Below are 23,160 nucleotides of genomic sequence, written 5' to 3' on the forward strand. Positions count from 1 at the left end.
TAATACTAAGACTTCATTTCTATATTCATGGATGTTCATGTTAACAATGTTGGATGATCCAGACAGTGCTCAGCTGTGTGGTTCTTCTGCACGTACATGAACTGGTCTCCACTATGGATTGTTTCCTTTTTGGCTAAGACTGAAGGTGTGAACCCATGGCACATCATATTCAGGGCAAATTTCAGGAAGAAATAAAATCCTCCAAATAAACTGCATAATCAAGTTAAGTCCAATTATTTCTAACACAATTACTTATAATTTTGATTTATTCTTAGATCTTTGTAATTCTTCAAGTTTAAAAAACCTTGACTCTTTAATTTTTAACATATTTCATCATGCCATTTACAAATAATTATATTTTTTCAATACTTACAATGTTAAATTGAGTTAATTGTGTTAAATTGAAAGTAAAGTTGGGGGCCAGCCAAGTGGCGCAATGGTTAAGAACTGGCTTGGAACACCAGAGGACCCCTGTTTGGATCGCACATATGAGGGCCAGTGACACTGCCCTCTACAGCTAAGATGCTGAACAACAGCTCAACCTGGAGCTGGGCTGCCGTGAGTCGCTGGCGATGGCGTAGGCTGCAGCCCCTGCTACAGTGGGCTGCCATAAGCTACTGTGTGTGGCTGGCAGCCAGCGTGAGCAGCCAGCAGCCGCTGTGAGCGGCCATCCAGAAGCCAGCGACTGATCTGCCTCACCTGGGAAGAGCGCAATGATGATGCCAACTTGGGCCANCCCTGTGGCAGTGGGTTGCCATAGGCTACCGTGTGTAGCCAGCAGCCAGCGTGAGCAGCCAGCAGCCGTTGTGAGCGGCCATCCAGAAGCCAGCGACTGATCTGCCTCACCTGGGAAGAGCGCAATGATGATGCCAACTTGGGCCAGTGAAGCTACGTCCTCCACAATTAGACTGAAAAACAAAATGACAGCAACTTGTCTGTTCCCCTTCCCCCAATTCCCCAGCACTGTTCCCATTCCCCCAATTCCCCAATAAAATCTTTTTTTAAAAAAAGAAAGTAAAGTTGGACGTGTTTTCAACATATGGATTCCAATCGAGTTTCTAAATGGAAATGGAAAAAATAGACCCATTTAACAGAGGTAAATGTCATCTAAATCAGAGCATCTTAAACCTTATACATACCTGTGATATCTTCTTAAAATGTAGACCCTTAAAGAAGGGGTAAGGTGGAAAGTGCTGTTTCGCATTTGTAATAAACTCCCAGGGATGTCAGTGATGATATGGCTCCAAAGGAAAACTATGAACAGCAAGATATTTTTATATAGAAGAGGAAAAATGTTTCACCCACATTTAAGTTTTGCTTTTTTAATCAAAAACGGCTTTTTTATTTTGTCAAATTATATCTATATATGCAAAATGTTCTCCGCATTTTTGTTTTTGTTTGTTTTCTCAATCATTCAACAAAGATTTCTTCTTATAAAATCCAGACTTGATAGTGATGGTTGGAAGCATATCTAACTGTATTGTAACTGGCAAAATTCTGAGAGATGTAAAAAGAATGACCATCCAGGCTGCCTGCTGTCAGTTCCTCATCATCACTCTCCTTGTGGAAGCACATTTCTCAGAACTCCTTTGCCCTCTATGGTTTCTCACAGAGTTGCTCAGTGAGGGGATGTCCCTGAGATTTGGAGTCTGAAAGGCGGTTTCAATACTATCCATCAGTTCCTGCAGGCAGAGTAGAGAACTGGAGTATCACTAGTGAGCTGGGAGCATCAGCACCCCCACTCCTGGGCTCCCCGACAAGTCAGGGGACCACATAGTTAGACAGCCCCTGTCTCCATTTTTTTTCTTTTTTTCTTTTTTTTTGGGGGAGCGCCAGGGAATCCCACATTTCCAATATCTGCTCCCCCTATTATTAATTCCCTAGGCCTTCAAAACAATGTACTTTAGAGGTTAACTCCCTAATTAAGCAATTCCTGCTTGGAATGCCTAGATTGGCTTCTCTTTCACTCTATAAACTCTGACTGGTACTGTAGCCCAGATAGCTAATGTGTGATGATCTCTGTTTTTTATGAAATCAAGAGAGGTATTGTATGTGCTACTGAGGCTGAGGAGAGACAAAAAGAGTTAAGGTGCAGAGGAGCCTATCTGTACACTTCTAACAAAACCTCCAGTCACCATCAAAGAGTGGGTGCATCTGAGAAATGCTCTCGGCGGATGGAGACCGAAGAGGAGCAGCTGGGGTGGCCGACTCTTAGCTGTGTGCTTCGTGGTTTATGTTCAGGCTTATAACACTGTGAGAGGGTAACTCTGATACTGTTGACAGTAATAAGTTGCAGCATCTTCAGGCTGTAGGCTGCTGATGGTGAGAGTGAAATCTGTCCCAGATCCTTGGCCACTGAACCTCGAAGGGACACCGGTTTGCAAACTGGATGCATAATAGATCAGGAGCTTAGGAGCTGTCCCGGGTTTCTGTTGATACCAGCTTAAATAATTGTTAATGCTCTGACTGGCCCGGCAAGTGATGGTGACTCTGTCTCCCACTGATGCAGACCGAGAGGATGGAGACTGGGTCATCTGGATGTCACATTTGGCTCCTGAGAGTGGAAACATGAAAACACACATCCATACTCTTAATGATGTTACCAGGCCTTATAACTACCCTGCAAGTCTAAGTGGTACTGACCACACTGGCAGAGTAACTCCCCCAAGTGCTCCTTCCTTACCTGGGAGCCACAGCAGCAGGAGGCTGAGAAGCTGAGTCGGGACCTTCATGTCCATGCTCTGTCCTGCCTGGGACTGATTCCTACACAGGGTGTGACCACACTATTAACATGTCCTGGACTCTGGGCTGCACCCAGTCATATGCAAATAAGCAAGGGTTGTGGCAGGTTGGGCACAGCTGCAGGACTGATCGGTCTCAATAACAAGGCACAGTCAGTGTCTACCAGGTGCCCAAGGCCAACTAGGGCAGCACAAGTTTGTCTGTAACAAATGTGTTTCGCCTCAGCAGTCACAAAATCATTCTACCGTCCTATGTGTATAGCATTCTTGCTCTGTTCAAATGTCAGGACATACCTCTCTTGCTATTTCTCTATCTAAAACTGGGTATTCTGAATATGACACAACCCAAGTAATTGCAAGAAACTTTGCCAGCTCTTTGCATTGATGCCTGTGTACCCTGTTGAGGACAGAGAGACTTCCTTTTGAGTTGAATTCTTAAAATCTTTGGTATGGTGAATTAACAATATTGGCAGCCAGACTAGCAATGAGGCCTAAGAATAAATAACTAAAAAGAGTGAGTGTCATGATTTGTCAAGGAAATGCTAAATGACTGAGTGTTGTCATTGCTAACCTCTCATCTCTAGCTTAGTGACCTATTCCTTTCCACTTCAGAGTGCTCTGACACACCACTTCCATCTAGGCCAGCCATGGTCAGGGATTTTTCTCCTCCACATCTGAAATGTGTCAGCCACCTTTCCTCTCTGCAGGCCTTTCCCACACACATGCTATATGTTCTCTGAGCTCTTTGGGTTTCTACTTGTGCCTCGCTTCCTTCTTAACCCAAGCTTTCCTCTTCAGAAGCTGAAAGATTCCCTGGACTAAGTGCTATGTATAACCCTGAAACTTCTGTGTTCCCTAATTCTGCATATTTCTCCATCACCAAAGCTTTTCTATTTTCTAACAGAACATGGTTCTCAGTGGATGGATGAAGGGCTTTGGGCCCAATCAGGGTGATGAGAAAACCACACAGGAAGGTAAGAATGGGTGCCTTGCACAGGGTATTAGAGCCCACACAGTATGGAAAAGGTATCCATATGTGATAGAGGGGGAACCCAGCATGAAATTCGAGTGAGGTGAGGTCTGGCATCCCCACATGGCAGTGGTGGCACCATTGGACCAGTTCATGTGTGAAAGCCAGAGCAAGAAAAGGACACTCAGTGTAGGTGTCAGAGCCCAGGCATGGTTGGGAGGGCACCCATGCAGGAATGCATTGTTGGCAGTGGCCTGACAAGGGTATCAGAGACAGAACAGTGTATGTGGGTGGATGTATAAGGGAAGCTATGTGCACGGGGATTGTAGTTGGCTGTAACAGCAGGAGATTGGTTTCATTCATGAGGGAGATGATCATATAATTCCAAGTATTAAGGATAATTGGAGAGAAAATTCTCACCTTGGGAGAAAGCAGTTAGAGATACAGACAAGGAAATTCGTAGTATAATCTGGTTTAACATTGTAATTGGAGATATCAGAGTTATATATGTCTTAGATATGAGAGTGTGTGTTGATACATACATACATGATGTGTAGGTAGATACACAATTTGTCGCCGGCCGAGTGGCTCAGTTGGTTAAGAGCTCGCTCAAGAGGGCAAGCTCTGAGCAACAGGGTCGCCTGTTGGAATCGGCGCCCAAGCTGAGCTGGCGCTGAGCTGCCAATAGGTGGCAGGATGGCTCAGCTAAAAATAAATAAATAAATAAAATAATAAATAAATAACTTTTCCCTAGCTTGGTACCAAAGACATTCAAGTTCCAAGAAGCACCGACAGTGCCCAGATCTTGTTTTCTAAATAGTATTTTCCACTAAAACAAAGCAGTCATTTTTAAAGAAATGCCTCAATCCAGGTCTAGAATACAGAAAATATAAGATAACTCTGGACAATTTGGGCCAGAAAGTAAGAAGTGCTCAAGAATGATGAGGCATGGAGAAGCCATTTGGAATGGGACTCTCATTTGCCAAATCTGGAGAATTTTGAGAATCAAAATCAATAATGATGATAACTCATTGAAGGAAATATGAACCCATGATTTTTTACTGATGCTTTGATGAGGAATAAGATATTCATAAAGTATTAAGGACTTTTCCCAAAAATTCTTATTTACTTCAAAGGGCAAAAGAGCAGCCATACAGCAGAGAATTCTGACAGACACCACCTTGACCCAGGAATTGAAGTGGCATCATCAGTAATGGGACAAATTGGAATATTGGACCACCTAATAGGATACAGTGAGAAGAGCAGACAATCACTTGCAGAAACTCCTGCCAAATATGCATTAGCTGAATCTTATCATGAGGGAAAATCAAACAAATCCAAATTGAGGGACATCCTGCAAACTAATTGGTGTTAAAGAATAGGGGGAAAAGCACTATGTGCTGTGCTTATGACATTTCTGTTTGAAGTTGTTTTGAAATTTTATGAGCAGTTGTTGAGAGCATGTTGAAGGTATTAAAAAGCCTGCAGCAAATCAGACTGGATCCTGAATTCTTCCAGTTTCTTCCAATATTTGAACATAACTCTCCAAACTAATGTTTCCAAATTTTTCCCACCCTTCTGATTTGGAATCACTAAGAACTGAAACTACCTTTTCTGAAGCCCTACAATGGAATCTGGATGATTTGATATAAACTTAACAAAGTTACCATAGCAGATGATATATGGGCAACTTTGTGCCTGGTATTGTGTGGTCCACAAAGCAACTTTATCAGATGATGTGACCCATGCGCCAAACCAGCACTCCTGACTCGTCAGCCAGGAGCGCAGCTGGGAGGATTGGTTGGGAGACAAAGAAAGAAAGAGACAGAGACAAAAGATGGGAGCAGGAGTGACTCAGACTGCTGATGGCCAACCGAGACCTCATTTATTGGATATACACTGGTTATATAGGAAACAATTTTTTCTTATCAGGGAGCAATTCCCTTATTACTAAGCAGGGAACAATTCCCTTATTGACAGGGGATTTTGGGACCTCCTATCAGGGAACAGTTCCCTTGGAAGCAATCTTTGCGATGTGGAACAGAACAAAGTATAACAAGTAGAAAACGTTAACAGGATGACTATCCATTCTGTAACTTTTAAGATTGTCTGTGACATTAGCTGCTCTTCTTCTGGGTCACAGTGGAGATGAGTCAGGGGTACAGTAGAGATGTGTCAGCAACCTTCCCACACTGCTCCCCAAAGCCTCAGAGCCTGTCAGCTTGTCAGCTGTAAGGCTTAACCCTTGCTGTAGCTCTGGTCTGTAATTTTTAAGCTGCTCTTGAGCTGCTCACCCTAACACGGAGGCCTGTAGCTTGCCAGCTTACAGCCTCCGTGTCCCTGGCTTATCCCAGCTGGCTCCCCACAATCAGAACACTCAACGCCATCAGCAAAGATTAAAATGCAAAAGATGCTTGGAGCCCAACATCATGAAACCTTCATGGACTGCCCTCCAGACTGAGACTGGGTTTTTGCTCCATTTATTTTTATCTTTCTTTTTATTTACATAGAAGTCCCCCTAATTAAAAGCCTAACTACTTGAAGCATCCAGGAAATATCCTCTACAACCAAATCCCAAAAAATAGTTCAGCTGGCCCTTAATGAGCAAAAGAAAAACCAGATGAGAAGTGGATCTTCATATTATTCAAAGGAAAGAGGAATGTCTCTTCTTTCATTGAACAAGAAGGGTGATTGACAAAGACCCTCTGCTGGACTAGGCCTGATCTTGGGCTTGTCTCTTTGTCCATGGAAAATCCAGTTTAGGTAAGAATCACACCAAGTCCATTTAGTGAAATCCTCCATTCTTGGTATGTGACCACTCTAGACATCCTATCACCCTGTTGTGGCTTCAGAAAGAATTCTGTTAGCTAGTGTAACAAAAATCCTGTTTAGTGTCTTTTTAATTTTTAATTGGGGAACAGTGTGTTTTTCCAGGACCCATCAGCTCCAAGTTGTTGTCGTTCAATCTAGTTGTGGAGGGTGCAGCTCGCAGGCCCATGTGGGAATCAAACTGAAAACCTTGTTGTTCAGAAGGCACGCTCTAACCAACTGAGCCAACCGGCTGACCCTGATGTTTTCTCTTAGTAATTTTCCATCTACGGAGCCCACCCTGCTCCTTGAATATTAATCACCACTTGGCCCTTTTGGCATCAGAGCTCAATCAAATCTCACTTTTTCACTGCAAGACCCTATTGCAGTGGTTCCTACACCAATCATGATGCCCCTATCATTTTAAATAAATGCTGACTTACCATTCTTTTTAAAAAAAAAATCCCAGAATCCCAGAGTGGAAGCTTAAGGGAAAGCTTGATATAGACTCTAATTTTTATTACTAAAACCCAGTTTCTTTCTTCCTCTCCACTCTGCCTATCATATGTTAGTTCCATACTAAGGGAAACTTTAGATGCTAATAGATACTAGAATTATAAGCTCCTTGTCATATACAAGTCTATTCCTCACATTGCATAATGCATTGGAAATTCTCTCTTGTGGTCAAGCTTAGGTAATGACCCTCCTTTGACAGATCACTGCAGATCATTGCAGTCAAGAGATGGCCTGACTAAATGGCTAATCTGCTATTTTGCTTTTCATCACTGGATTTGGGTTGGAATCACCATTATCAAAACCAAATCATCTATCAAATAGTAGTTTTGCCATTTGAAATGGAAATGGAAAAATAGGCGTTCTGGAAGTTTCAACATAAATATCTACTCTTCCATCTGTAACCAAAGCTCTGAGAAGGAAAAGATAAGTGAGAGCTTCAAGGAGGAATTATTGTAAATATGAGAGATATAAAATATTAATGCAATTTCACTACTTAGTCCAAAAAAAGTTAATTTTTGAAAAAAAATCAGAAAAGGATAAAGCAGTAAAGTTATCTTCACTGAAAATAATTGCTAAACATACTACAAGATGCTCTGTTAAAACTAGATCCAGTTCATTTTTATACTTGTGTCAGAGCTTTGATTCTTATTACTGACCTATGTGTTCAGTGGTTTCATGCTGCAGGGACATGATGAATTGAAAGACCAGTGCCCATGATCAAAAGATATTTTGGATACATGACAATTAATGAGACTACAATAATGACAATTTTCCAAGAAACACAAGTGTTGAACTGCACCAACTTGTTCATTCTGACTGTTCATGCTGAGGGTTGAGGATACACTAAATGGATCTGGACACATGTTGCCCCACTGGCCCTTAGGAATGGCATTGCTCCAGGGAAGGGACCTCAGAGGGAGCAGGGTGGGAGTGGCAGCAGACACGTTATTGGCTTATTATCTGTCCCTCCTATTAAAACTAAAACTCTATGAGGTCAGTGCTGCTGTTTGACTTGTTTAAAATGCTCTATGCATAGCAAAGTTCATGATATTTTGATTTTGGTAATTCTATAAATAAATATATATACAATAATACCTTGGTTTGCGAGCATAATTCATTCCAGAAACAAACTACTCATATTGCAAGACATCACTCGTTTAACACGTTAAAATGTATTAGAAATGCTTGCTTATCTTCCGGAACACTCGCAAACCACATTACTTGCAATCCAAGGTTTCAATGTATTTTCATTTTGAGTAGGAACAATGAACATCTGCTCTAGCTGAGCTTGGGTGCTGAAGCTATTTTACCTATTATCTCCAGGAGGAGCTTTAACATCATAGGTCTGTTAGTGAAGGAGAAAACAAGAGAACTTGAGATACTATTTGATGACCTAAAAGATCAGTGACAAAGGTGATTCCTAAGTATGTGGTGACACATTTTCTGAGATAGGGTTTATGTAGGGGAAACTGTTAAGCGTCTGGTTCGTTATTGGTGTATAAAAACGCAACTGATTTCTGAATATTAATTTTGTATTCTGCTACTTTACTGAATATATTCATCAGTTCTAATAGTTTTTTAGTAGACTGTTTAGGCTTTTCTATATATATATATTAACATATCATCTGCAAATAATATAATTTTTACTTCTTCCTTTCTCATCTGGATGTCTTTTATTTATTTTTTCTTGTCTGATTGCTGTGGCCAGGACTTCCTATCTATATTGAGTAAAAGTGGAAATACTTGTCTTGTTCCTTATCTTAAAGAAAATGCTACTGTTGAGTATGATGTTAGCTGTGTGTTTGTAATATATGGCTTTTATTTAGTTAAGATATTTTCCCTCCCTTCATACTTTGCTGAGTTTTTATCATAAATGGATGCTGGATTTTGTCAAATGCTCTTTCTGCATCTATTCATACTATCATAGGCTTTTTATATTTCATTTTGGTCATGTGCTGTATCACATTAATTGATTTGCAGATATTGAACCAACTTTGCCTCCCAGAAATGAATCCCACTTGATCGTGTTGTATGATCTTTTAAATATATTGCTGAATTCCATTTGCTAATATTTTGTTGAGGATTGCATCTATATTTATCAGGGTATTTGGCCTATAATTTTCTTTTTTTGTAATATCTTTGTCTGGTTTTGGAATCAGGGTTATGCTAACCTCATAAACTGAGCTTGGGAACATTCCCTACTCTGAATGTTGTTTTGGAATAGTTTGTGATGGATAGGTGTTAATTCTTCTTTAAATATTTGGTAAAATTTACCTGAGAGGATATTCAGTCTAGGATTTTTATTTTTTGGAAGTTTTTTAAATTCAATTTTGTTGGTACTTTTGGTCTGTTCAGATTTTCTGTTTTTTCTTTAATTCAGACTTGAATGACAGTGTGTTTTTAAGAATACACACATTTCTGCCCGACTGTTCAATTTGTTGGGATACACTTGTTCTTATCATTTTCTTTAAATTTTTTGTATTTCTGTGGTGTTGGTTGTTGTTTTGCCTCTTTCATTTCTGATTTTATTCATTTTGGTCCTCTCTTTTTTTCTTGATGAGTCTGGTTAAAGGTTTAACAGTTTTGTTTACCTTAAAGAACTGGCTCTTATTTCCTCAATCTTTTGTATTTTTTTATACTCTATTTAATTTACTTTCAATTTGATCTTTACTATTTTCTTCCTTCTACTTACTTTGAGTTTTGTTTGTTGTTCCTCTAATTGTTCCTTTACATGTAAAATTGCATTGTTGATTTGAAATTTTTCTTGTTTCTTCACGTAGACTTGTACTGCTATGAATTTTCCCTTTAGGATTGCTTTCCCCATGTCTCATTGATTTGGGATCACTGTATTTTCATTTTCATTTGTCTCAGGTATCTTCGGATTTCTGTTTTTATTTTTTTATTGCACCATTCATTATTTAACAGCATGTTATTATTTAGCCTTCATGTGTTTATGTGTCTTCCCATTTTTTTCTCATAATTGATTTCTAGTTTCATACCATTGTAATCAGAGAAGACACTTGATATGATTCGAATCTTTCTAAATTTATTGAGACTTGTTTTATGGCCTAAGATGTAGTCTATTTTGCAAAATGTTCGATGTGCACTTGAGAAGAATGTGTATTCTGCTGCATTGGGGTAAAATGCTCTAAAAATATCAATTAAATCCATCGGGTCTGGTGTGTCCTTTAAGGTTGCTGTTTCTTTGTGATTTTCTGTTTGGAAGATCTGTCCATTGATGTTAATTGAATATTAAAGTCCCCTACTATGATTGCATTACTGTCACTCTCTCCCTTTATGTCAGTCCATATTTGCTTTATGTACTTAGGTCCTGCTATGTTGAGTGCATAAATGTTTACTAAGGTTATATCCTTTAATTGGATAAATCCCTTTTTATTATGTAAAATATTTCTTGTGTCTTATTATAGCTTTCTTTTTAAGTCTATTTGGTCTAATGTAAGTATTTCTACCCCAGGTTTTTTTGTTGTTGTTTTTTACATTTTCATTCCAATTAAATATATTTCCCATCCCTTTACTTTCAGTCTGAGTGTGTCTTTCAATCTTACTTTCGTTAAGGGTGGGTCTCTTGTAGACAGCATATGTATTGGACTTGTCTCCTTATCAATTTAGATACCCTCTGTGTTTTGATTGGAGCATTTAAACCATTTACAGTTATAGTAATTGTTGACAGGTAGTTGTTGTCATTGTATTATTCATAGTTTTGTTTTTCTTCCTCTTTTTCTTTTTCCTCCTCTTAAAGAAGTTCCTTTAACATTTCTTGTAATATTACTTTGGTCGCAATGAAGTCCTTTAGCTTTTTCATGTATTGGAAGCTCTTTATCTCTCCTTCAAGTTTAAATAATAGACCTGCTGGGTAGTCTTGGTTGTAAGTCCTTGCTTTTAATTATTTTGAATATTTGATGCCAATCCATTCTTGACTGCAAAATTCCTGCTGAGAAATCAACTGACTATGTTATGGGAGCTCCCTTGTAAATAACTTGTTGCCTGTCTCTTACTGCTTTTAGGATTCTCTTTTCATCTTTAACAGCTGGCATTTTAATTATAAGGTGTCTTGGTGTGAATCTGTTTGTGTTCGTCTTGTGAGGGACTGTGCACTTCCTGGGTCTGTATGTCTATTTCCTTCACCAGGTTGTGAAAGTTCTCAGTCATTATTTTTTCAAATAGGTTCTCAATCCCTTGCTTTCCCTTTGCTCCTTCTGGTGCCCCAATGACATGAATGTTGTTAAACGTGATGTTGTCCCAGGGGTCTCTTGAACTATTTTCGTGTTTAAGATTTTTTTTTCCTTTTCCTGTTCTGATTCAGTTATTTTTGCTAAATTGTCTCTAAATCGTTGATTCAATCCTCTGCTTAATCTAGTCTACTAGTAATTCCTTTTAATGCATTCTTCATTTCAGTTATTGTATTCTTGATTTCTGACTTTTTTTTAATAGTTTCTATGTCCTTTTTTATGCTTCTATCTCATTGTAGAAGTTCTCACTGAGTTTATCTATTCTTCTCCTAAGTTCATTGAGCATCCTTATATTCAGTATTTTCAATTCTGTATCTGGAAGGATGTGCTTCCATTTTGTTTAATTCCTCTACTGGAGTTTTCTTCTGTTCTTTAGCATTCAAAACATATTTCTTTGTTTTCTCATTTTGGCTGCTTCTCTGTGTTTTTCCAAAATCTAGGTAGATCTCCTGTATCACCAAATCTTGTCTGGGTGGATATATATAGTAGGTGCCCTGTGGGACCTACTGGCCCAATCTTCCTGATCCCTTGGATTGTCTGCTCCAAGAATGTTCCTTGTGGGTTTTTTGTGCCTTCCTGTTATAGTTGAGCCTTGATTGCTGTTAGCACATCTGTGGGTGCAGTTGACTCTCAGGCTGACTGGCTGTGGGGTTTGGCCATGTCTACAATTTACAGCCTACTGTGTGTGTAGTAGGGCTTACCCATGAGTCAGGGTTTGCCCAGTGGATTCTGTTGCTTACTGATACCACACTTTGGTTGTGCCACTTGTGGGGCTAATTGGGTGATGCTCCCAGGGGTCCAACATCAACCTCCAGGAATGTTGGTTCTGGGACCAATTGCGAGTGGCTCCAGTGCAGGCCCTGGTCAGTTACTAATATTTGTAAAGAAAGCACTTAAGATTTTTCATGTACCCAATTTCCAAGAACCATTTGCAATTTTAGAAATCGCTCCTCTAGTCCATAACATGGAATATCTTTACATTTCTTTATGTCTTTTTCAATTTTTTTAAATAATGTTTTGTAGTTTTCAGTGTATTGGTCTTTTACATCCTTTGTTAAGTTTATCCCTAGGTATTTTATTCATTTTTTTCAATTGCAAAAAGAATTATATTTTTCATTTCTTTTTCTGAAATTGCATTGTTGCTATGTAAAACTGCAATGGATTTTTCTACATTGATGTTGTATCCTGCAGTTTCACTGTATGTGTTTACTGCTTCAAATAGTTTTTTGGTGGATTTTTTAGGGTTTTCTATATAAAGAATCATGTCATCTGCAAAAAGTGACAATTTGACTGCCTTTTAATTTTTTCTCTTGCCTGATTTCCCTGGCTAAGACTTCCAATCCAATGCTGAATGACAGTGGTAAGTGAGGGATTCTTGTCTTGTTCCTGATCTTAGAGGATAAATTTCAGTTTTTCACCACTAAGTATGATTATTAGCTGAGGGTTTCTCATACGTGGCCTTTATCATTTGAGGTACTCCCATTCTATACATACTTAAGTGTTTTAATCATAAATGGAAGCTGTGTCTTGTCAAATACTTTTCCTACATCTGTTGATATGATCATGTGATTTTTAACCTTTATTTTGTTTATATGATATATCACATTGATTAATTTGCATCTGTTAAACCATTCTTGCACCCCTGGGATGAACCCTACTTGATCATGATGTATAATCTATTTCATGTATTGTTGTATTCGATTTGATAGGAATTGTTTAGGGTATTTGCACCTGTAATATCAGAAATATGGGTCTGTAATTCTCTTTTTGTTATTGTGCTTACCAGGTTTTGGTATCAGTATAACATTGGCTTAAAAATGAATTAGAAAGTGTTGCCTAATATTAAATTTTGGGGGGGGGGGATTTGAAGAGGAAAGGTATTAAATCATCTTTGACTATTTGGTAGAATTCATTAGTAAAGCCATCATGTCCTGGACTTTTGGTTTTGGGGAGGTTTTGAATGATTGTTTCAATTTCCTTACTGTTGATTGGTCTATTTGGATTTTCCAGTTGTTTTGATTCATTCATTTTTGTGAGGTTATGTATTTCTAAGAACACGTTTATTTCTTCTAGGTTATTGAATTTGGTGACATGTAGTCTTTCATAGTGTTCTTGTATAATCCTTTGTATTTCTGTGTTATGCATCATAACTTCTTTCATTTTTGGTTTTGTTTGTTTGTGTCTATTCTCTTTTTTCCTTAGTGAGTCTAACCAGGAGTTTGTTTACGTTATTAATTTTTTCAAGGAACCAGATCTTTGTTGCATTAATTTTTTCAATTGATTTTTTTGTTTTCTATTTCTTTTAATTCTGCTTTAATTTTTATTATTTCCTTCCTTCTGATGATTTCGGGCTTCATTTCCTCTTTTTCCAGTTCTTTCAAATTTAATGTTATGTTGTTTATTAGGGATTTTTGTTGTTTCTTGAGATAGACCTGTAATAATATAAACTCTCCTCTTAGTATGACTTTTGCTGTATCCCCAAAGTTTTGATAGGTTGTATTTTCATTCTCATTTGTTTCTATGTGCTTTTGATCTCTCCTTGTATTTATTCTTTGATCCAGTCATTCTTTAGTAGCATGTAGTTTAATCTCCACATATTTGTGATTTTTCCTCCTTTTTTTGCACTTGATCTTCAATTTCAAAGCATTGTGGTCAGAGAATGTGTTTGGTATGATTTCAACCTTCTTAAATTTGTTGATACTTGTTTTGTGTTCCAACAAATCGTCCATCCTTGAGTATGTCCTATGTGCACTAGACAAGAATGTTTAACCTGATTTTCTGGGATGAAAGGTTTTGTAAATGTTCATTGTGTCTATTTGGTCTCATGTGTCATTTAAAGCAAAGATTTCCTTATTGATTTTCTTTTTGCATGATCTACCCATAGCTGAGAATGGGGCATTTAGGTCCCCTACCATAATTATGCTTTTGTCATTTTCTCCCTTTAGTTTTGTTAGTAGTTGCTTTATATATAGTTATTACCATATTACTGATGATATTCCCTGCACTTTCCCTTACATTCCAATGACTACTTTGTAACTACCAATTTATACTTTATATTTACTTCACTTTTTCCACCATGCCCCCAACCACCTTCTCATCTATGATGCCAATAAATCTAGTATACAACTCTGATGCCATACATGTTTATTACAATATTATTGTCTATATTCCTTATACTATATCCTACATTCCCACAACTACTTTATAACAACCAATTTGTACTTCTTAGCCCCTTTCACTTTTTCATCCAACCCTAAATCCCCATCTGGTAGAGTATTCTCTTTTTATCAAACCACCAATTGTTATATTATCAATCCTTTTCTGAGGCCAACGGCTGGGCTTCTCTAGCAAGTTTTGATAAGTTATCAGTTGGGGAAATATCTCTTTGGACCATGACAGAGGTTGGACTGCTGCTTGTTTTTTTAAGGGCTACAATTCTTGCAGAAATGTCAGCATGTGATTTTCAGTACCTTCCTGAGGTTCAATTTTAGAATGCCCTGGAATCTTAATAATAGCTAAAACAGCATGTGAAAGTATGTCATCCAGTTAGTTCTGAACCTGTGGGTCATATTTTATTTCTTCTGGAAGCAAGGAAGTCATGTTGGCTCCTTAACATTTCAAAATCATGTGCTACTCCAAAAGATTATCTACCATCAGTATAAATGTAGGCAGTGTTGCTCTTGGCCAACAAGCCAGATAAGAGCAATTATTTGAGAGCTGTGATTAAAACTCTGCACATCAGATTCATTCCTGAAGAGTGGTTGTCAGAAAGGAGTGAGGGGAGGGGACACGCATGACCACAGGTGCTCAGTTTGCTGGACTGGGTCCTGGCTAGGCAACACATTCTGGTAGACAAAGCTTTCTGAGTCTCCAGATTGCTGTTGCCATGGAATAGTATTTCTGCTTATAAAAACACTAGAGGATTTGAAGATTAGAACTTCGCGTTGCCAGAGCCAGTTCATGTGGCCTTTCTGTCCATTTTTAATCTTCCTAATCCATGGTAATAAACAACTTTCCACTGAAATCAGTCATCATGTCTTTTCTCATATCCAACTGACTCAATCACAGAAAATGTGCAAGTAACCTTGTCAGCCTTAGTTAGATGAAATCCATACCCCTGGGTTCTGCATGAACTGCCATTGCTGATGTCATGATGTTTGTTCATGAGGTTCACTGGAAAAGCTTGGAAAAGTGACTTCGTTAGCATGTTGAGCAGCTATAACAAAAATGCCTTATCATGGGAAGCCTGTAAAGAACAGAAATGTATTTCCCACAATTCTAGAGGCTGTGGATTCCAAGCTCTAGTTGCTAGCAGGTGTGATGTCTGGTAATGGCTCACATTCTTGTTTGTAGATAGTTTTCTTGCTGCATCCTCATATGATAGAAGCAGCCAGGTAGCTTTGTGGGGATCTCTTTTATAAAGCACTGATCCCATTCATGACCTCATGACCTAATCATCTACAAAACGTCCTATCTTTTAGTACAATCACATTGTGGTTTAGGATTTCAACATGAATTGGATGGCAGGGAAAGGGGGGTGGGCACAAACAATCAGACAGTAGCAGTAACTGAATGACACTTATGTGTCAACTAATTATTGAGAAACTTCTGCTCAGCGATGGCTCTTAGATTAACTTGCACTGGGTAAGCCATTATTTTCTATTTTAGCCCATTTTGAAAGGTCCAATCATAGTGCTTCCCAAAATCACTATCCAATTTTTCAGCCTTTTTCTTCTGTAGCCTGGCAATTTGTTAAAACCAAAAGTCTGTATCATTGAAGTAGCTATCTTTCCTTCCAAAGTGATCAACAGACATAACCCTTGAATTCTACATACTTTAGTGACTCCTTTTCTTGCAAAGCACTCTTGGTTATATAAGTGATGTGACATCAGTCCAGTGTAATTCTGTGACAAATCTCAGGCATGTATTTAATTCATAAACATAAGAAAACACCTGAATTTATTTGCAACTTAAAGCTCTCAGTTCGTTTAGTTTTTTTTCAATCCCAAGTACCTGACTAGTGAATATTTCATCCTTGGTAAACATTTTACTAAGTTTTAATGTCTCTTCTTAACCTGGAAAAAGAAGAAATGGAGTAATCTATACCTTAATGTTTCATGCATTGTGGCTCTCTGTTTAAAGTCATTAGGACATAGGTTGACTTGTTTCACTCTTCATCAGTTTGAGCTAAATAACAACCTGCTAAATTGTACCCATTATCTCCAAGTTTCTTCAGTATCAATTATCTATAAAACATGAGAAACAATTACCTAAAGAAAGTCTAAAAATTTTAACATATTGAGTATGCATTTCTAAAGTATAATTTTGTCCTCTGATTTGCCAAAATGGTCTAAGTATCCACTCTGTCAATATTTTAGAGATATTGCAACTCTTGATAAACAAATGCTAGAGTTTTAAAATGTACTATTAAATAGGTCTGACCAACCTTCATACTTGCCCTTTCATTAGATTCTGATATACTTCCTCTAAGACTAGATTGATGGTGTCCTTACAAACTATTTGAAAAAAGTGGTATTGTCCATGAATTAATTTTTCAGCCATTCAGTCTATTCTATGCTTCTGTACTAGCAGTTTTAATTAGTTATTTTCTCTATAAATCATAAAACTTATGACCTATGTCAGGAGGGTCTCAAGTAGATTTCACCATAAAAATTTTAAATATCAGTTAAATAATATCTTATACCTGGAACTCATAAGATGATTGTGGACATAGAGATAATGGGACTTCTATAGGCTGTATGAATTTAATTTTTTTCAGTAGGAAAAATATCTCCATTTATACCCTTTGGACCTCCACTTAGAAAACATATTTTCAAATGAGCACAACAGATGGTGTATGGTTTAGAAACAAAGATTATGAAGAAAATGCCTCAAGCCAGATAAGGTACTATATCTGGCCCTGGACACCAGTTTTCATTGGGGAGTAACTGCAGCCCTATTTAACTCATAAAGTATTTATATTAGTCATCAAAAAATATATATCCACATGTATTATCAAATATACACATATGCAGATGTATAATTTTAGTTTTGAAACTTCAGTGTAATCATTTTCAATAACTTCATATGATGTATCAAATTATCATTATTACTGTAAGTAATGCTATATATGGATAATTTTAGATGTTCTCATGTAAAATCATGGAAATTTTATTCTTTTCATTCAAATATTAAAACCCTTCTTTTACAAGGAACCACTCAAAAATTTAGTGGCTTATAATACTAATAATTCATGAATGTTTATGTTAATAATGTTGGAGGATCCAGACCGTGCTCAGCTGTGGGTCCTCTGAGCTACATGAATTGATCTCTACTATGGATTGTTCCTTTGGGGTCAAGACTTAAAGTGTGAACCCAGGGAATGTCATTCTCAGGGCAAAATGACATTTTTTTTCAAGGAACAAAATCCCCAAGATAAACTGCACAAGCAAGTTTCAGTCCCATTCTTTCTAACCTATTAAATATAATTTTTATTTATTCTTAGGTTAGTAATTCTTCAAGTTTCTGAACTACAACTCTATTTAAAGTTTAATGTATTTCATCATGCAATTTACAAATAGTTGTATATTCAATAATTAAAATATTAAGTATGTGTATGATTTAATTTTGAGTTAATTAGAAAATAAAGTGGCATGTGTTTTCAACATATAGTTTTAAATACAGTTCCTTAAATGGAAATGGAGGGGAAGTCCCATTTAAATTAAGTAAATGTCCTCTAAAACAGTGCATCTTAAACTTTATACATACATGTGATTTCTTGTTAAAATGAAGACCCTCAAAAGCAGGTGTAAGGTGGAACCTGCTGTATTACATTTGTAATAAGCTCCCAGGGAAGTCAGTGATTCTCTGGCTCCTGGGAAAATTTTAAACATTAAAATGTTTTCATATAGAATAGAAAAAAAATGCTTCATCCACATTTAAGTTTTAATTTTTTTAATCAAAAAAGGCTTCCATTTTTTTGTGAAATTATTTCTATGCATGTAAAACATTTACCTAATTTTCCTAATTTCTCAAACATTTAACAAACATTTCCTGTTATGAATCTAGACTTGATGATAATGGTTGGAAGCACATCCAAGTGTATTGTATTTGGCAAATTTCTGAGAGAGGTAAAAAGAATGACCATCCAGGCTGCCTGCTGTCAGTTCCCCATCATCACTCTCACTTGTGGAAGCACATTTCTCAGAACCCCTTTGCCCTCTATGGTTTCCTATAGAATTGCTCAGTGAGGGGCCCTCCCTGAGAGTTGGAGTTGGAAGAGGAGGATTCAGTACTATCCATCAGTTCCTGCAGGCAGAGTGGGGGACTGGGGAATCACTGGTGAGCTGAGAGCATCAGCACCCCCACTTCTGGGCTTCCCCCACAGGTCTGGGGACCACATGGTTAGACAGTCTCTCTCTCCAGTGGCGTATGTTCTCTTGTTTCTGGGAAAGTACCAGGAAATCCCACGGTATCTGCTTCCCCTGTTATTAATCCCCTAGGCCTTTGAAACAATGTACTTTAGAAATTAACTCCCTATATTATGCAATTCCTGCTTGGAATACCTACAGTGGCATCTTTTTCACTTCATGAATTCTGACTGATACTGTAGCACAGACAGTTCATGTGTGATGATCTCTGTTCTTTATGAACTCAGGAGACGCGTTGTATGTGCCATTGAGGCTGAGGAGAGACAAAGAGAGTTAAGGGGCAGGAGAGCCCTCCTGGTCACTTTTACCAAAACATCCAGTCACGATCAAAGAATGGGTGCATCTCAGGAATGCTCTCTCAGTCTATGGAGGCCCAAGTGGAGCAGCTGGGGTGGCCGACTCTCAGTTGTCTGCTTCGTGGTTTATGTTCAGGCTTATAACATTGTGAGAGGCCAACTCTGATACTGTTGACAGTAATAAGTTGCCACATCTTCATACTGCAGGCTGCTGATGGTGAGAGTGAAATCTGTCCCAGATCCCTGGCCACTGAACCTCGAAGGGACTCCGGTGTGCAAACTGGATGCCCTATAGATCAGGAGCTTAGGAGCTGTCCCTGGTTTCTGCTGATACCAGTTTAAGTAACTGCTAATGCTCTGACTGGCCCGGCAATTGATGGTGACTCTGTCTCCCACTGATGCAGACAGAGAGGATGGAGACTGGGTCATCTGGATATCACATCTGGCTCCTGAGAATGGAAACAAGAAAACAAACATCCATACTCTTAATGATGTTACCAGGTCTTATAACTACCTACAGTCTAAGTGGTACTGACCACACTGGCAGAGTAAATCCCCCAAGTGCTCCTTCCTTACCTGGGAGCCACAGCAGCAGGAGGCTGAGGAGCTGAGTTGGGACCCTCATGTCCATGCTCTGTCCTGCCTGGGACTGATTCCTGCACAGGGTGTGACCTCACTATTAATGTGTCCAGGACTGTGGGTTGCATCACAGTCACATGCAAATAAGCAGGGTTGGGGATGGTTGGGCACAGCTGCAGGGCTGACTGGGCTCAATAGCACAGCACAGTCAGCATACCAGGTGCCAAAGTCCAACCAGGGCAGCACAAATTTGTCTGCAAGAAGTCTGTTTCTTCTTGGCAATCATAAGAATCATTCTACCATTTCTATGAGTATAGTGTTCCTACTCTGTTCAAATTCCAGGACATGTTTCTCTTGCTCTTTCTTCATCTGAAACTGGGTCTTTCGAGTATGACACAAGCCTAGTACCTGCAAGAAATTTTGCCAGCTCTTTGCATTGGTGCCTGTGCACTATGTTGAAGACAGAGAGACTTTGTTTTGGGTTCAATTCTTAAAACCTTTCTATAGTAAATTAACACTATTGTCAGCCAGAGATGCAATGATGTGTAAGAGTAAATAACAAAAAAAGTGAGTGTCATGATTTGTAAGGAAGTGCCTCATGACTGCGTATCTGTCATTGCTAACCTGTCATCTCTAGTTTACTGATCTGTCCTTTTCGTTAGCAAGTGCTGTGACATACCACTTGCATCTAGGCCAGCCATGGTCAGGGATTTTTCTCCCCCACATCTGCAATGTGTCAGCCACCATTCCTCTCTGCAGGTCTTTCCCACACCAATGCTACATGTTCCCTGAGCTCCTTGGTTTACTACCTGTGCCTCGCTTCCTTTTTAACTCAAGCTATTCTCTTCAGAAACTGAAGCCTTCCCTAGACTAAGTGCTTACCTATAACCCTGAATTACTGTGTTCCCTAACCCCGCATATTCCTCCATCTCCAAAGATCTTCTAGTTTCAAAGAGAATGTAGTTCTCAGTGGATGGATGCAGGGCCTTGGGTCTAAGCAGGGTGATGAGAAAACCACATAGAAAGGTGATAGTGGAAAAGCTAAAGACAGTTTAGAGTCCACACAGTATGGAAAAGGCAACTATGTGTGATACAGGGGGAACCCAGCATGGAGCTAGAGTGGGGTAAGGACTGGTATCCCCATATGGCAGTGGTGACACTATTGGACCAGAACATGTGTTAAGGGTGGAGCAAGAAGAAGACATTCACCTAGGCAGAGGCACTCAATGTATGTGTCAGAGCCTAGTCATGGTGGGGAGGGCACCCATGCAGGAGTGCAAAGTTGGCAGTGGCCTGACAAGTGTATCAAAGCCAGAACAGGATATGTGGGTGGATATATGGGGCAAGTTCTATGCAAGTGGAAGTAGTTGGCTGTAACAGCAAGAGGTTAGTTTCATTCAGGAGAGCTGATGATCATAGAAGTCAAAGTATTAAGGATAATTGAAGGCAAAATTCTCATTGTTGGAGAAAGGAGTTACAGATTCAGAAGAGGAAACTCTTAAGATAAATGGTTTGGGATCGAAATTCGAGATATCAGGGTTATATATAGATAAGATATGAAAAGTGTGTGTTGATATATAAATGGATGATGGATAGATAGATAAATAAAGCCTAGCACCAATGACACCCACATCCCAAGAAGCACTGACAGTGCCCACATCTTTGTATATAAATACTATTTTCCATTAAAACAAAGCATTAGTTCTTGGAGAAATACCTCATTCCAGGTCTAGAATAGAGAAAATACACAATAACCCTGGACAGTTTGGGCCACAAATTAAGAAGTTCTCAAGAACAATGAGGTAAAGAGAATCCATTTTGAATGGGACTATCATCTGCCCAATCTGGAGAATTTTGAGCATCAAAATTAATAATGATGGTAATTTATTGAAGGAAATATGAACCCATGGTTTTATAGTGACACTTTGATGAGGAATAGGATATTCATAAAGTGTTAAGGTTTTTTCCAAAAAATCTTATTAATTTCAAAGGGCAAAGAGCAGCTGTGCAGCAAAGAAGTCTGGCAGACACCACCTTGATCCAAGAATTGAAGTGGCATCATCAGTAATGGGACAAATTGGAATATGGGACCACCTAATAGGATGCAATTAGAAGAGCAGACAATCACTTTCAGATTCCTTCCAAAGATGCATTAGCTGAATCTGATCATGAGGAAAAATCAAATAAATCCAAATTGAGGGACATTCTACAAAATAACTATTATTCATCTTCAAAAGTGTTAAGATCATTAAGCTTAAGGAAAGAATGATGAACTGCTCCAGACTGAAGGAGACTAAAGGGATATGGACAAGTAAGGCTACACGTGAATCTGGACTGGATACTTTTGTTATAAAAGATAGTGGTGGGACATTTGTCAAAACTTGAAATGGGCCTGAGGGCCAGATTGTTTAATATATAAATGCTGATTTCCTAATTTCATGGTTGTATTGGGTTATATAGCAGAATGTCTTTTTTTGGAAGAAATACAGAGTAAATAAAGTCTTAGAGGGATGGCTATCAGGTCATCAACTTACTTTCAAATGGTTCAGGGGCAGAAGGAAAAGTACTGTGTGCTGTACTTACAACATTTCTGTAAGTGTCAAGTTGTTTTGAAATTTTATGAAAATATAAAATGCAGTTCTTGAGAGCATGTTGAAGGTACTGAAAACCTTTTTGCTGCCATCTTATTATAGGGCCAAGTCATTTACTACAGATGCATAAAGATGATTACTATCATGTTTCCCCAAAGGTGTGTCACACATACATCACTTTCCAAAGCCATAGGTCTCAATTTTTCAGTGAACTAAATGGGGTATATCTTATTATTGATTGGGCTCCTCAATATTCTACACCCTCTCCTGATATTTGGCCTTACTTCCCAAAGTTCATCAGCAAAAACCTCTGACTATTGAAGCTTGGCCTGATTACCTCAGCATAAATTGCTGTGGGTTTTTTTTCCTCCAACTAAAAAGGATGACCCTTGATTTGGAGTCTGGATTAAGATACTCCTAAAACCCTAGATCAGCTCAAAGCCTCTGACCATCAATTCTCTTTAGAATAAAATGAAGACCAAGATTCTATCACCTGGGGGAATTGTTGTGAATGTCAGAGAGGACAGGAAGATAGGGGACCTGGAGACAGAGATGACCCCAATCATGTTATTACTGTAACAAGGCAGAGAGTCCTTAAACCCTCATGTGGTGGCTACGGAGAGAAAGATCCTGAGTCTACAACACAGCATAGAAAAACATTTTTGTGCCCAGAGGTAGTGGACTCTTGTGATGCATCGATGATCACTCAGGAGTTGGCTTACATACATAAATGGTACTCTATGCCTTTGATATCTTTGTTTTCTAAACATATTCTAAAAATCCCCATTAAAAGTACCATTCTTCTTATTTAGGAAATAAATTCATGATGTATGATGAGGACTAGATTGTGAAATGCATATGAAATTATAGCTAATCAAAACATGTGTACCTTCCTGAAGCTGATGTTGTATAATACTGTACGTCAACTATAAGTGAATATATATATATATATATATATATATATATATATATATATATA

At 38.4% G+C, this 23,160-nt stretch overlaps 2 gene segments (V, D, J or C); both read right to left on the reverse strand.

The window, feature by feature from the left end:
• Window positions 1-1,826: 1,826 nt before the first annotated feature.
• On the reverse strand, window positions 1,827-2,768 carry LOC109376832 (immunoglobulin kappa variable 1-5-like). The segment is given in 2 exon segments: window positions 1,827-2,554; window positions 2,684-2,768. Coding segments are annotated over 2 exon segments (366 nt in total).
• A 15,500-nt stretch (window positions 2,769-18,268) lies between these two features.
• LOC109376839 (immunoglobulin kappa variable 1-39-like) lies at window positions 18,269-19,668 on the reverse strand. The segment is given in 2 exon segments: window positions 18,269-19,460; window positions 19,588-19,668. Coding segments are annotated over 2 exon segments (366 nt in total).
• Window positions 19,669-23,160: the final 3,492 nt, after the last annotated feature.

The sequence above is a fragment of the Hipposideros armiger genome, unplaced genomic scaffold, assembly GCF_001890085.2.
Source record: "Hipposideros armiger isolate ML-2016 unplaced genomic scaffold, ASM189008v1 scaffold_1219, whole genome shotgun sequence".
Classification (NCBI taxonomy): domain Eukaryota; kingdom Metazoa; phylum Chordata; class Mammalia; order Chiroptera; family Hipposideridae; genus Hipposideros; species Hipposideros armiger.